The sequence below is a fragment of the Mustela putorius genome, unplaced genomic scaffold (assembly GCF_011764305.1).
Source record: "Mustela putorius furo isolate JIRA1106 unplaced genomic scaffold, ASM1176430v1.1 tig00000275_pilon_pilon_pilon, whole genome shotgun sequence".
Lineage (NCBI taxonomy): Eukaryota > Metazoa > Chordata > Mammalia > Carnivora > Mustelidae > Mustela > Mustela putorius.
The window spans coordinates 6,611,713-6,627,367 of NW_025421341.1; the positions used below are offsets into that span (position 1 = coordinate 6,611,713).

Here is a 15,655-nt window from a genome sequence, read left to right on the forward strand (position 1 = left end):
AATGATTTCTTTGATTGACAGGTTTGATTAATGAAGCGACCCAGAAATATAACATTCACAAGTCGCTAGGGAGGCCCTGGTACTTAGTAGTGACCAGCCAGGAGTCTGGAGCCAGGTGGCCTAGGGTTGAATCCTGGCCAGACTATTTATTAGAGTGTGACCTTGGGCAAGTTCGTTAAAGTCTCATGTCTTGGTTTTTCTGATCTATAAATGGGCAATTATAATAGTCTTTGCCTCATTAATTTGATTTGAAGATTAAATGGGTTAATACTTAGACCAGGGCACTAAGCACTCAATACAAATGAACTCTTATTGTTATTCCAGAATCCAGATGCCTTCACCACTGTGCAGTCATACAGACGGTGCCGGTCCTGCAGAGAGAATGAAGCTACCAAAGAGAACACAGATACGGGATGCTCAAGTTAAACAAAACCACAGCCGCAGGAAGTCCTTTCATTAGAAAGTTAAACAGACATCCGGAAAGATGCAAAGCGAATCAGAGAGATGCCAAGACTGCACTAGAAATCACTGATGGGGATTTCATACTTCATGACTTTTTTTTTTTTAAACAAATGCAAAAGCAAAAAGGGGAAGAACTGTCTGGCGAGCACTGTGAGTCCTGAAATAGAATGGGACTCCGAGAAGGACAGGAACAGCATAGATCACCCAGAAGAGGGTCCAGAAAGAATGCAGATTATTCTCAGCCACACTGCATAGGCTTATCATCAGTTCTTCAGTGAGGAAGAACAAGACCGCAATAGCAGACCCACTCTAAAATGTTTACTATAAAGATCTCATTATAGTATGGACTCAGTCATTCTTTTAAAAAATATTTAAGTGCCAGACATTGGAAACACCTGGTTAACAAGACAAATGTGGGCTCTATGATCCAATAGGAGAGGCTGGCATTAAACAAGGAATCATTCAAATATCATTGCAAGCTTTGATAAGTGCCCCAGAGAAATACAAAGTGGTCAGTGAAAATAATTTTGGGGGCTTTTAGATTTGGGGGTCAGACAGCTTCCCGAGAGAACAGTGGTAGGGCCATGCCTTGAATGATAAGATATGTTCCTGGGGAAAGAATTGCAGCAGATGTGCTGCTGGAGGGATAGCAGGCTTGAAGGCCCTGGGATGGAGGATGAGGACCATGGCCCAAGAATGGGGACACCTGTGCTAGGAGCATGTCTGTGGGATGGAGAATCTGCGTGGAGCAGGGCCAGACCCTCAGACCACCTGGGCCATGTTCGCATCTTTGTTTTTTCTTGAACACAGGGCAAGTCACGGAAAGACTTTAGGCACACACAACTGACATTGACATATTCAGATTTGTGTTTTGAATGGAGCATTCCAGCTGCACTGTGGAAAACAGGTTTGGGGGACTAAAATGGAAAAGGGAAGTGCATTTGAGAGACTTATGGCCTGGCCATTAGAGTCAAGGCTATGGTGAGCACAACCATATACAATGAGCCCTTTGGTGGATGGAGTCCGAAAATACATCTGTCTGGCTCTATATGCTACAGAATGACACGCAGATCACAGGAGTCCATAAGAAGTAGAGCTCCCCAAGTAGTAAAACTTTTATGTGGATTAAATTCTGTTGATTGAAAAGGTCAGGAATAACCTCAGAAGTTTGTGAAAAACAGTGGGTTTGACCCAATGAAATAAGCAGCTGGGAATGTGGGCAGAGAAGTGATTGTGCTGGTGTGCCAGAGTTTAAAGAGGTCACCTGGATGCAGGACAATCGGGCAGTAGATAGAGAAGTTAGAGGAAGATCAAATTATTGTGCAGATTTTATTAAAAGCAAAGTTGGGGAATTTGGCTTAGATCTGAGGACAAGTGTTGCAAATATTTCAACCCTGAATTCAACATGCTCCAACAGATCACAGTAGGCCTGCGATCGGGGGAGGCCATGCAGGGGGTGCAACCTGTTTGGGGGGCTTTTTACCTTTGTAAACTCTTTCCTCCATAAATATTGAAATTGTATTTTACAACTATATCAGTACGTAAGTACAATCCAGCCTCATTTATATTCATTTTTTTCTTCTGATTTTAAAAGGCAAACATTTTCGTGGACCCCTAAACTGGGATACATCAGCCCAGCAGAGGGCAGAATCCAGGAATTGCAGGTGGGGGGGTCCTGAGATAAAGGAGGAAGTGGAGGGGGACTTGAGCTGAAAAGTGCCAATAACAGTGTTACTCTCATAGGGTCCACCCAATGGAACCTGCTGCTTGTCTCTTCAACAAAGTACACTAGGATACAAATAAGTGTTCTGCTTCTAGATGACCGGATTTGCATACTGATAGATTTCCTGTTCCCATGGATCTGTGTACCAAGCAGCACTAAGGAATATTGTCTGGTAACCAAAAATATCTGTATCTCTTAAAAACTGTTCGTTGAAATCTTTAACTCATCACAGCACTTCTGAAAAGCTTTGCCCTGCCTGCCACAACTGCAAAAGCTAAAAGCCTTAAAAATGACCCATTTTGTTACAACGTCAATATGGAAAGTACCAGCAGAAATGCCCTTTGCAGAGACCAGCGGCAGAGAGGCAGGAGAGGCAGGAGCAGGGGTAGGTGAAGTGCCTGCTCTCTTGGCTCTGACACATCCACAGAGAATTGTTGCAGGAGTCTGCTTTTTACCAGAAGAAAATGACAATGTTGTCCAGCCCTCCACGGGAAAGTTTTAGTTCCTGGAGTAGATAACTGCATGGCAGAAGAATGCTGTGGAACTCTGGGCTAGCCACTTGATGGCAGAACTGAGGGCTCCATTTTGTAGATGAACCAGAATTCAAAAACAAAATCAAGTACAGGTTCTAAATGATAGACCAAAGCTACAGAAATGTTGGAGGGAAGCAGTACCTTTTAGACAGTTCTGTCCCAAGGAGCTTTATTTCTGCCTGGGTGTTTGATCTGTTACTGGTACTTTCTGACTGGAGAGTATGATTCCTGGATGAGGTCTCTGGGAAGCAAGGCAGCTGAGCTCTGAGCACAGCCTGCGTTTCTGTGGAGAATGAGACTTCCCGCCCAGACAATGAGATGTCCACAGTTTTATGTCTTTGAGCAAGGAACTCAAGAACTATCACTCCCAGGTATAATTGTCCATTCTCACATAGTAGGAGTGACTACATCACTATATTATGTTTAAAGAACCCTAGGGCTCTGGAAGGATCTCTGTGCTATTAAATCTTGAACAGCTGGTGTTCTATATATACACATTTCTACACACCAGGGAGACACTGCAGATCCATCTGCTTGGATTAAAAAAAAAAAAAAAAAAAAAAAAGCCTGGACCTGGAATTGCCAGTACACCTCAGGAGGGTCATACTGGGTCTTTCTACCAAGTATGTCCCATCGGTGATAAAACTAAGGCACCCAGAGTCCGACCTTAGAGTTTTTGAAAATTTGATGGATAAAAGCAGCTGACTAAAAGCTGCAGTCATCTGCAGTGGAAACTTTATTGCCCTATTAGAGTAAAATATGCAGCATTCCAGGGAAACTGAATTATTCTCTGTCTCACCAGGGTGTTGAGGGAACAAAAGGAAACAAGTGTGTGAAATTTTAGAATTATTTGATTGAGCACAGACTCCGAGTACAAAACATGACTGTATCCTTCTCTGGCTGCTTCAGATCTCTCATTTGTAAAGTGGAGATTTTATTCCTACCTCAAAGATCGGCATGAAGATTAGATGAGCTAATACAGGGTAGCATTTCACTTGGCATATATGTGAGTACTAAATGAGGTTGACTATGACACAAATGTAGAATAATTCAGAGTTAGATATATAGACACAGACTTAAATTCTATCTCAAGCTCCATTCCACCAGGCAGCAGAAACTCAGTCCCACTCAATTAGAGGAAACCCCATAGTTCAAAGTTTCTGTGGTAGATTCAGGACAGAGGCATGGGGTAAGGACACTTGCCTTTGGCATCCCTGTCCACAGCCTCACCTGCCTTTGTTCCTGGTGTCTCTGCCAAGAGTCTCAATGGCTTTTTTGAGACTATATTTAAAAAAAAAAAAATTTTTTTTATTCCTGCCATAAGGATCCACTCCAAAGGCCAGGAATGTGGAATGCCCTCACTTACAGCTAAAGAATGGGGAAAGCAATGGCCAGGAGGAAGCACATCAGCTAACATTCAAATATCTTGCCACAAGAAATGTGACTTTTTTTTTATGGTACTTTATAGTCCCCACAGTGTGCTTACACCATCTATGAGCTGATCATTCATAAATTGGCTGCTTCAGTCTGGACTTCTCTGACCTTTGGATCCCTACATCCAGCAGACATGTGCACTTGGAAGTCCAATTAACTCAAACTAAAGACACCCCCGTGGTTCTACATCCAAAATTCGTATCAGCCTGCCTCTTTCTCTCCACCTCTGCTGCCATCACCCTGCACCCTGGCTGATGCTTTTTTATCAGCCTCTAACGGACAACAGAGAAAAGATTTCGGAACTGGTCTCCTAGCTATCCTCTTCCCAGTAATAACGGTGGGATGATACAGTACAAATCACATGATGCTATATCTTCGCTCAGAAGTCTCCAGTGGCGTCCCTTCCCACCTTAGAAATCTGCAAACCCCTGGTCCTGGCCCCTACCATCTCTCTGACCTCCCCTCACTCTCCCTTCATCCTGCCATTCACGGTCTGCCACAGGGGCCTTTTAACATGCTAGCCTCAGTTCCTTCTCAGGGCCACTGGAGGCTCTTCTGCCATGCTGCCTCTGCGTGGGCTCACCTTTAGCACTCACGTCAAACACACACTAGCCCTGACTACCCAAGACTAAACTAGTGTCCTAAGTCACTTGGTATTAACTTAACCTAATGATCACATTGCTTGCCATCTGAAGTTACCTTGTCTCTCTAGTTTATTTTCCACCACGTTAGAAATAAATGTCATTTTATCTAATGCCTTAAGGTTCCCACAGAACTCACATATGCGCGTGCACACACACACACCCCTAAGCTCCATGAGGAAAGTAATCTTTTCAAATATTTTTGAATGAATGATGCTATTTGATACTCCTATTTCTGTCATTCATTCCCAAGCAATTCATATATAAGAACAAAACTACTTTTAAATCTCTGAAACATAATATGCAATTTCAGACTTCCTTGACTTTACACAAGTGGTTTTGTCTGCTAAACATGTCCTTTCTTTGTTCTGGTAAACTCCTGTTGGTCCTTCAGACCCGTACTTGGGTAAGGAGCAATCAGGATGAGAATGGGAACTGTGAAGGCAGTGAGGCAGGGGAGTGTGTAGGCATACTGCTCAGTTGGTGAGGTCAGAACTTAGTATTTAAAGGAAGACTGGATTGGAGTCTTAGAGGTGAAATTCTGCCCCAAATCTGAAGTCCTCCCTCTCTTCAAGACAAAAAAAAAAAAAACCCCAAAACCAGTTTTGAGTATCCAACAACCCACTCACCATCTCCATTTGCATGTTTTTTAGGTTTTCCAAACTTAACATGTCCAAACAGAACTTACGATAGCCTCATCCACCTGCCCAACCCAAAAGCTGTGGAGACATCCTTGACTCAGCCCCCCCAATACCTTACATCCAGTCTGTCAGCAAATCTGACCCCTTCTTACCCATCTCCCCACTGTCATCCTTGTCCTAGCCTCACCATCTCTTGACTGCACCACTGTATAACTTCTAATCCTCTCTCTTCTTCCAATCTGGCTCCTACCTTTCATTCTCTGCAAAGCAGCCAAAGCAGTCTTTTTAAAACTTGAATCTGATCCTGTCATCCCCTCCTCAAAACCCTCCAGTGGCTTCCCATTATATTTAGAAGACTCCGCATAAGCCTTAATAGGCCTACAAGACCTCCCTACGTACTCAGGAGTGCCTGTTCTCCAGCCTCATTTCCTGCCAGGTTTCCATGTGGAGCACAGGAAGGAGATGAAAGGCACAGACTCTGGAGCAACTCTGCCACCCATTGCCTGTGTGACACTGGGCAAGTTGTCCAATATCTCTGTGCTTCCATTCATTTGTCTCTAAATCAAAGATGACAGTAGTTCACCAAGCTGTTGAAGGATGAAGCCCTGAGAACAGATGGGAGCATGGCAAACCTCTGTACATGTTTATGGGTTTAGGTAGTTTGATGTCGTGAACCCTTAAATTTGAAGAAAGGTGAGTACAAAAAAAGATTAAGGAAGGAGAATAAACTCGCATGTTGTTATAGTTGAGTTTGAACAATACATTTTATGAAGTCTTTAGTTCTATGTGTGGTAGAATCTTCCCTCTGCATAGGAAAAATCAAAGATCTTTTGATTTTGAAAAATCAAAGAAAGTAAGTTTTATGAGGTTTAATAGCACTGTTGATTGATGACTTGGCCAGATAACAGCCTGTTTAAAACTCAATTTTTATCTGGCTTTAAACACATTACCCTGGGGAAACCAGTCAGACTCCAAAAGGGATGGGCAAAGACACTGACTTAATTTGTAGGAAAGGAGAACACAGGGCGCTGCCAGGAACCACTCCAAGTCCCTGCGGGCAGAGTGGGCAGAGAGCCCTGGTTGGTGCTTCTCACGTGGCAGCGTGGCTATAAATCACCCCACGCAGCGGGCAAGACTAATGGTTACCCAGGTTTTTGCTCTAATATATCTGCTCTTGAGAACAGACAGACAAACCTCTATTCTGGTGGAGGCATTCTTTTCCTGGTATGATGGCTTCTGTTCCCAATTCTGATGAACTGATTTTTTTTGTGAATGGAAGAAAGGTAAGTTTATGAGAGGATCAATGTGAATTTTTGTATACCAGGGACAAAAGCCAAGCTTTTTTTCTTTTACTGCAGTGCTACTTGTTGTATCTTTATTCTCTCTCCTTTTTCAAGTCAGCTATCATAATATGAACTTGAACATTGATCATTAGTTCAGGATTTGGTGCACAATATTAAGGAATAGTTTCTTTTGGAATCAGTAAGGGACTCTCTTTGTTATGTTACAAAATCAGTTCTGCCACAGGCACGAAAAACTGTCATTCTCCCCCTTTTTTTTTGGATATTAGCTCTATTTGAGTTCACCAATTCTATTTTAATAGAAGGCCTATATGACATTGAGGATAACAGTAGCAAAGAATGATTTTGTTTTGCTTTAATCACCTCAGGCTGATGAATCAACCTAGAGGCAGAGGCCACTCTGTCTGAAACACGGACTACTCAGTAAGCTGCCTTCTCTTCAGAAGAGATGTGGCGGCTCTAATGCTTAGCCTGGGCCAGTTGTTCTCAACCCTGTACTTTAATGAGCAAAATGAATACATGGGAAGTTTGAGGTGCCTTGGGACAATTAGAGAAAAAAACTAGTTAAGTATTAAAATGAAAAATTAGTTTGGACAGTCATTTGTTGCTAATGCTTCTCAAGTTTCAGTTATTTTAGATTACTGATGTTCTTCCCTAAAGAAAGAAACACAACTTCAATGAAGGCAAGAATTCTTGGGATTTTGGCTTGTCAAATAGCAGGGAAACATCATTTTTAGGAAGCCTTTGAACTAAACAACAGAGAAAGAAAAGAACGAAAAAAGTCTGGGTTTAGCAATAGGTCAGGACCTTGAATGACCTGAACGTCAGAAAGATGATTGGTGAGTAACAATTAGTAGTAATTCAGAAGCTAAGAACTTACTCTGAGTGTGAGGTAAATAGACTTTGCTGCTTTTCCTTTGTTGGAATAAAACCATTTCTCCCTTAATATTACATTAGCATGATTATTCCTTCTCCAGGTCTTCAGTCTTTTGCAAACACAGATGATATTTTGCTCTTTTTACCCTTCTCTGTCTTAAAGATTTCTAAGACAAGTTACTGATGGCCAAAGGGGGGAAATTATACACCTCTTTGTAGAAATTGGTTTTGTTATTTTTGCGGTTGTTTTTCCTTCCTTTAGACCCACCGGCACAGAGCTGAGCAAAGCACACTCACCTCTGGCCATGGCATTCCATCCCCACAGTCTGGACAAGACTCCTCTTTTGTTTTCTTTTTTCTTTCTTTCTTTTTATGTCCTATTGTCTCTTTATTTCTTTCCCCCATAAGCATCTACTCTGTGCATTTTATATATATGTCCTTCCCATCTACTTTCTATATAGTTATTTAGAAATATAGATGTATCTTAGAAATATACAGTGCTTGGCCTGTGTGGTATTGTGCAGGAGTGTGTGTGTGTGTGTGTGTGTGTGTGTGTGTGTTCTTACTCAAGTGGTATTGTGACTTATAAATTCCCTTTTGTGACACCACCGTTTTGAGATTTATCCATGTTGCTCTTTGAAAACCTGAGACTTCTGCATGCTAGTTTTCCAGACTGCACATCCTTCACTCTGCTTATCCAGGACCCTAGCGATAGACACATAGGATGCTTCCAATTCCCCACTACCCCGAGAAATGCTGCAGTGAACATCCTACGACGTGTCTCCTCACCAACACTGGCAAGAGAATCTTTGAGTGAGCTTGTACCACGCTGCTTTCAGAGGTCCTTCTAGGTGGCTTTCCAGAATCCTGCACAAGTTCCTTTTCCCACAGTTCATTGCATGACAGGTGCTGTTTCCTTGCCTGTAGATGATTTGCCAATCTTTAGTGTGCCAAAACTTGCTATAATCATGCTTCCTAAGGTTTGCTAATCTAATGGGCAGGGTGTCTCGGGGGTTTCGCTTGCATCTCAGTTACTGGTGAGGTTTTCCCTGTTTTCATATGCTTACTAAAAAGGGATTTTTTTCCTAAGTGTCTATAAATTACTGGAGGAAATGATGTACCCATACAATTTTGTGAGCACAGCTATTGGTATGACCACTATTTCTCATATGATTACTGAAATATTTTTTGAAATACCATACCAAATATATTTTGAAATCTCAGATACCATATATCTGATATGTCAGAACTGCATTTGGCAGTCTTTAATTAATTTCCCAAAGTCTAATCTTGCCTTTTCCCTCATTTGGAACCTGAGCAGACCTTGTCATGATTGAAGGAGAAAGCATTAAATCAAGTGTTGCACTCACTGGGCATCTAAAGAGGTTGGGGAGGGTTTACTATTTATCTGGAATGTTGTCTCAGGTATATCAATGTCTTTATACCACAGAATAGTGTCGTCAGTCTGGGTTTCCCCGTTATAGAGGAAACAGGAGGAAGTTATATTAGTCCTGGCTTGCCCACCATCACTCCCTATCCCCTATCTTGCTCCCACCTTTGGAGATAATTTCCATTGCCACACATTAGGGTGTCAAAGCAAAGCTAACTATAATGCTTTGTTTCTGAGATGCCACTATACTTAGCCTCCTCCTCATGCTAAGATTCCTAGTGGAGGGCTGATGAGCTCATCTCTAGCTGAGTAAATCTTCTAAGGACTTAGAAATTTTGGAAATAGGCAGCATATGAAGAATAATGTGGTTTGTTGCCTTTTTCTAGGGTGATAACAGTAAAAAACACTTTTAATGGAACAATGTCCTCTGTTTCGGGTTCATTGCTACACTTCCTTGTAAGTTTCTCTTCCATTCTCTCTAATCTCGCCTGACTATACCTAGCAGAAAAGCTGTCTGGGCCAGCAAAAGCAGACGGTTTTCATCTCATGTGCCAGCTTCTTTCTATTGGCAGTAACAGCCAGGAGTGCGACATGAGAGGCAGAGCCAGATTCATGCTCCCGTCTGCTCGTCCTTTGCTTAGTGGCACCTCCATTTCACTAGGGGGCTGGGAGCAGGGTATGGGAACAGGAGGGGCTCCCTTTGTAACATATACCCCATGACTCCATTAAGAAATCTCTGGCTAACCTTTTCTGTGACTTCCTATGGCCACAAGTTATCTGAGTCGATTTTGGAATCTATGTATCTGTTTTCCCATTTGGGCCCTCTCTGGGTGACTATAAGGAAAAGCAATCCAGAATTTATAATTGTCATATATATGGGAAAATTCAGAGATGTTGAAATAATATGCCATAATTTCTTTAAAATTGGTTCCAAGTGTTAGAAAGTTTTCCTTTGTTATCTTTTTCCCCCTGTGAAACTACCATCTGTCAAAAACTTCCCCAAAACAATGGTTAGAGTTGCCCTAACATGTTGGTACTATCTTCCTAAAATCCCTTTTCTCGTTTCATAATGTAGGTTGTAGAGAAGAATGCTGATCCTGAAGTAAACCTACTGTACTACCTGAGGAAAGTCCATATCCTTATATTTTACTGTAATGAATCTGGCCTGGGTGGTAAAAAGTGGACATGCTAAGACTTCTGAAAAAAGTCGCCCTGTATTTACTCAAGGTAAATACCCTTGTGTTTAACTTGTAGAGTCTAGTTGGAGTTTACAAAAGTCATCCAAAAGTGAGAGATTCATGCTTTGTCATATATTTCACCTGAGCAAAACCAAAAGAATCATCCAGTGAAACAGGAGTGTGTAACTTTAGAAATAACTATGACCTTTTGGGTCTCATGCCCACCCTGATAACTTTTTATATTCAGGAGTGTTAAAAACATCCAGCCAACTGCTCAGGGGTACATGGTGCTGGCATGTGTAGTTTCCCATGAGGACTTCCCTGACTTGTCACTTAGACCATTTCATAAGTCTTATTGGAGAAAACAAGGTTCTATAAACATGTTTCAAAATTCCAACATAGAGCTAATGTACTCTCAGCTCTCCCCCTCTAATCTGGAACTTTTTTACTCCCTACCCCTCCAGTACCTTCAACAGACCTGCAACAAACTTTCAGAAAAAAATGTCTTAGGTTTGGGGAAGCACAGCTATTGTGGGCATGGTGACATAGATCTGTTTAGGAGAAAAAATTGCGTAGAGCAGTACCTACATGGTACATGTGCAGGTGTAAGTGGCAAACTCTGCATAAGCTCCCTAGTCTGGTTATCAGTGTAATCCTCAGGTCAGCTTCCTGCTTTTGATGTTGTATTATAGCTATGTGGGATGTCATCTTTGGGGCAAGCAAGGTGACAGGTTTTGTTACTGTTTTATTGTTGTAACTTCCTATGAAACTATAAATATTTCAAAACAGTAAGTTGAAATATATATACTTACTGAATACCTACTAAGAGCCAGGCACTATGTTAGGCTCTGGGGAGTCAATACAAGACATATACAAGATATATAGAAGATAATGTTATCCCCTCTCTTCAGGATCTTCCCCGTCTTTTTGCCTCCCAACATACCCACCTAAAAACATCCCTTTGTTTCTCTCTGTATTTTCCTGCCAAACTTATCTAAAAAATTATATGTACCTGATGCCTCATTTTCTTTCCAGACTGTTTCTCACCATATAACCCCTTGCAATCTGGTTTCCTAACCCATCATGCCACTGCTTTAGCCAGGACTGTCCCCTAATATCCCGATCAGCTCACTATTCTGCCCAAGCCAATTATGACCTCTGCCCACGAGATCCTTTTTAAACTCGCCCAGAAAAGGCCCCAAGCAAATTCCAGTAGATTCTTAAAGAATCTAAAGCAGAGGATTTACATATATTATTTGTTCTTTCTTTATGAAAACATATAAACATCTTACAGGGAAAAGGTACACAGGGCTTGGTGACAGTACCAGTTCAGGAGCTGTGGGTATTAAATTAATATTCTCTAATCTAGTAAGAAGATAGAAGCATACATTGCTGAACAGGGCAAGTTAAGCTCCCAGAGACAGTTTTCTAAGTTTTTCCCATGTACTATTTCCCACCACCTAAATGATGACCCCTTATCCACAACTCTGAATTCAAAAGCCTTTTACACCTCTTTGGGATGTAAACCCTGATCTCTCATGAGGTCCTTGGTTGTCTTCCTGTTTCCCACTTAGTGTGAATATCCCTATGGTTCACTGCAGAAATTCTCACGTGTTTGATTACAAGGTGCTGCCCTAGCCCCACTTGGGAATGCTATCTTATTACCTTTGTAAAATATGGAAACTTTTACATCAGAAAGGCATCTGGCCTTGAGGGTTTCGGATAAGGCAGCGTAAGTCTGTAATTTCTTCTCATCTTTCCCCATTGAGCTCATTTATATGCCAAAAAATGAAATAGCTCTCTAAACAAGAAACAAGAAAACATGTTTCTTGTTACCAGTATCCGAGGAAGAACAACGTAAGAAGCAAAGTGGCCTGCGCCCCCTCTTTTTCCTTGACTCCCTTCCTTCCAGTCTACCTCACAGGCACCAAGTACAGCTGTGGAAGTGGAGGCTGCGGCGCCTGCACCGTCATGGTGTCAAGATACAACCCCAAGACCAAGGAGATCCGGTATCCTTTGTGTTGGGCCCAGCCCTGTCCTAGGCACATCTGGGGAGGACGCAGAGGTGTGTCTTACTTTTCCTGTCCACAGGCGCTCCCCTCTCTTCTTTCCAGGTGTTTATCACGCTCACAGGACCTCTAGGCCTGCTCAGCCTACAGCTTCGTAAGCTCCAGATCTTTCCCATGGACTTTGTTTCCATCAGAATCTACTGTCCTGTGTGCCAGTCTCTCAGGGTCATGCTCTCTCTTGCTATACAAATACTTCTTTGCTTTCAAGCAAGAGATGTCAAGAGTTGGGGGTCAGACAAGAATGCTTAAACATGAAGTAGCGATACATTGTCCTGGTAGGAGGTTTAGGTCTTTGACACACTAAGAGGAATTATTTGCCTGGAAGAGCTGAACGGGATCTCAAATTACCTTGGCCTAAAATGCAGATTTGCTCAGAATGATTGAAATGGGTGGTGAAGGAGTTGTCTGGCAAGATTCCAAGTTCTTGTCTTAAGTCACTGGGTGGTGCTCTCTACAAATTAGGGAACTTGGGAAAGGAGCAGAGAAAGGGAAAGCAATAAATTTAGCTTTAGACACATTGCACTAGATTAATTACGAGACACCTAAGAGGAATTGTCCTCAGGCATCTAGATAAACCGTTCTGTCACTCAGAGAAGAGGTCTCATCCAGACCTATACCTTACCTGAAGCTATCAATCTAAATATTAATGGTAATAAAAATAGCTAACATTTATTGAATGCTTATCATATACCAGGCAGTGTTCAAAGTAGCTTACATATATTGTCATATTTAGTCTCCAAAGCAGCTTTGAGATAGGCATCACTATCACTCACATTGAAAAAAGGGGAAGCTGAAGCAAAGAAAGTTAAATAACTGGCTCGAGATCATGTGGGCCATTTGGTGGTGAAGGCAGGCATTCAGCCCTGGGCCATCCGGAATGAAGCACACTGCACTTACCAGCTCAAGACACCGTAGAACAGACATCTCAGAAAGGAGAGGAAGAAGGAGTTGAAGGAGGAATAATGAGAGGAGAAAGTTCCTAGAAGGTAGAAGTGGTCGATATATGAGAATATATGAGAGAATATATGAGAATATATATGAGACTCCAGGGAATGACCTAGGGCCATTAGATTGCTCCTGGAGCACGTTCAGCAGACCGACAAGGCCGGCGCACGAGGTACAGACGACACAGGAATGGCGGAAAGGCCAGGAAGCTGTGGACGGCCTTTGAAGAAACTTGACTAAGAAGGGAAAGAAAGATGGACCAGCATCTGGAGAGAGACATCGGTTTGGTTTGGCTTCGTGTAGTGACAGCAAACACTTGAATTTACTTTTAAACTCAAGGGAATTGAGGGGAATGAGGCTATAGAAGGGAAGAGGTTAAGAGGACTCTCAGTGACGGAGCAGGCCCGGGGCAGAGCACAGGGAGAGGGAGGAAGGATTCCTGCCCTCCTGGCCTAGAACACAGGGCGGGTGACTGCGACTCTGGGTGAGAAGTGGTGGGCTGGGAGTGGATGGAGCTCGAGCTTCTAACTTCCAGATGAGGTACGAGGGTAAGACTGAGGAAAGCAATGAACATTGGAAGAGCTGTTGAGAGCAAGGAGAGAGGGAGGTTGAGATTAAGGGGAGGTTACATGTAATGTGGGGGAGGAGGAACTTAGAGGACACAAAAAACAAAAATTTATCGGTTGCACTCTTTCTCTGTACACCAAGCACTCTCGCAGTCAGCTGGGTGGCTTCCAAATGCCTTTGACCGAAGAGCTGGTGGAGCCAAGAGCAGCACTTTTTTTTTTCTTTTTAAGATTTATTTAGAGAGAGTGAGGTTGCAGGGTATGGGAGGGGCAGAGCGAATCTCAAGCAGACTCCACACTGGGCACAGAGCCAGATGGGGGGGCTTGATCTCATGACCCTGAGATCATGACCTGAGCCAAAATCAAAAGTAGGGCATTAACTGACTGAACTTCCCAGGAACCCCTGTCTTTTCTTCAGAATAGCATGCTTACTGTCTTCCAGGGTAAGAGAATAAAGGAAAAGTTCCTAAGGAGAGGGACAATATCCCATGCCTGAAAGAGAATGAGACTTAGTCTGAATGGGACTAAAGAAACTAAATTAGGCTAATGAGATCTGGACCACATTCCCACCCTGTGAGATGAGAATCTGGTGCTAACCACATTCACTTCATCATTAACACAGACTCTACTGTGGGAAAGATGATCAAGATAAGGGCGTAAATGGGTGGCTTCCACCTGTGGCCGTACATTAGAATTGGCTGAGGAGCTTTAAAATGTGGTAAAGTGGTCCACCCCCAAAGATTCTGATTTAACTGGACTAGCATGCAAGCAGAGTGTCTGTATATTTAAAAGTATCACGTAGTTGAAAATCAAAAGGACTAAACTACCCCATGGTGGAGTTTATGTAAGTCAGTGTGCTATCTGAAGAATAAAAGATTTCCTCTCCCTAGAATGGGAAATAATAAAGAAGGTCTCTTGGCGTTCTTACACAGAACTGTTCATTATTCTTTTTCTCCATTTCTCTCTACCACTTGATGCCAGCCATATGTAGACTCTTTTCTAGAAACTTCTAGAAATCTATAGATTTTTACCAAGTATTCTCTGTATTCTCAGGAACTGTTGTCCCATGACTTTCCTGGACTCCCTGATTGACACTATTCACTCCCTATGATTCCAATGTATTCTCTTTACAAATACCCATCACAGCCACTCTCCAGTTACAGCGTGCCTGGTGCCCATCTGCTCTCTGCATGGGGCTGCTGTCACAACGGTGGAAGGCGTAGGAAGCATCAGCACCAGGATTCATCCCGTGCAGGTAAGAGTGTAATTCTGGTATAGACATCCCACATAGTCTGCTGTACTCTCACCAACTTTGAAATCCTCCGTGCTTTTAAATTTTCATTTTGCCATAATCAGTGCTTCATAACTAAGGTTTTCTTAGAGACTGGTATATAAAGCAAGATTCCTTCTTTGGTTTTGGCATCTTTATTTCTCAGCCCCACCCTTACCCTAAATTAAAACAAGGACACTTTATACTACTAAAATTGATAGAAGCTACAAATTAGAGGGCTTTTTCCCAGAGGTTCTGTTGCTAAACCTTTACCACCACATTTATAGGGCAGTTTGTATGCCAAATCCCAAGGAATTTGCCATCTAGTGATAAATCCAACACAATTCCCTCTACTATTAGAACAGTATCTCTCCTTTTAGTTGAGTTACAGTTGAAGTATTTGGCTTTCATCTTAGGGGTCAATTTGAAAAATGTCTATTTAAAAACATTTGAAGCACACTCGAGCCAGCCAGTTAAGTTGCGTACCCTGTGAGAGACACATGGAAAGGAAACACAGGACGGACCCAGAGTCATGTTCCCCACTTATTTTTGTTGCTTCTTTGTTGTATTTAAATGCATAAAAGTTGAATATGCTTAAATTAAATATATGAATGGCACAACACTAC

General features: G+C 42.3%; 1 protein-coding gene across 2 annotated transcripts in view; it reads left to right on the plus strand.

Annotated features, from left to right (window-relative positions):
- Positions 1–6,303: 6,303 nt before the first annotated feature.
- Positions 6,304–15,655, plus strand: part of LOC101693479 (aldehyde oxidase 4-like) — a 57,067-nt gene continuing 47,715 nt past the window's right edge. Inside the window, exons 1-4 of one of the 2 annotated variants that reach the window (XM_004781999.2) lie at positions 6,304–6,717; positions 10,077–10,134; positions 12,092–12,188; positions 14,906–15,014. In XM_004781999.2, coding sequence (XP_004782056.1) covers positions 6,661–6,717; positions 10,077–10,134; positions 12,092–12,188; positions 14,906–15,014 — 321 coding nt within the window. In that variant the 5' untranslated portion in view covers positions 6,304–6,660. The remainder of the gene's footprint in view (positions 6,718–10,076; positions 10,135–12,091; positions 12,189–14,905; positions 15,015–15,655) is intronic. The other variant, NM_001310168.1, reaches the window with a different exon arrangement.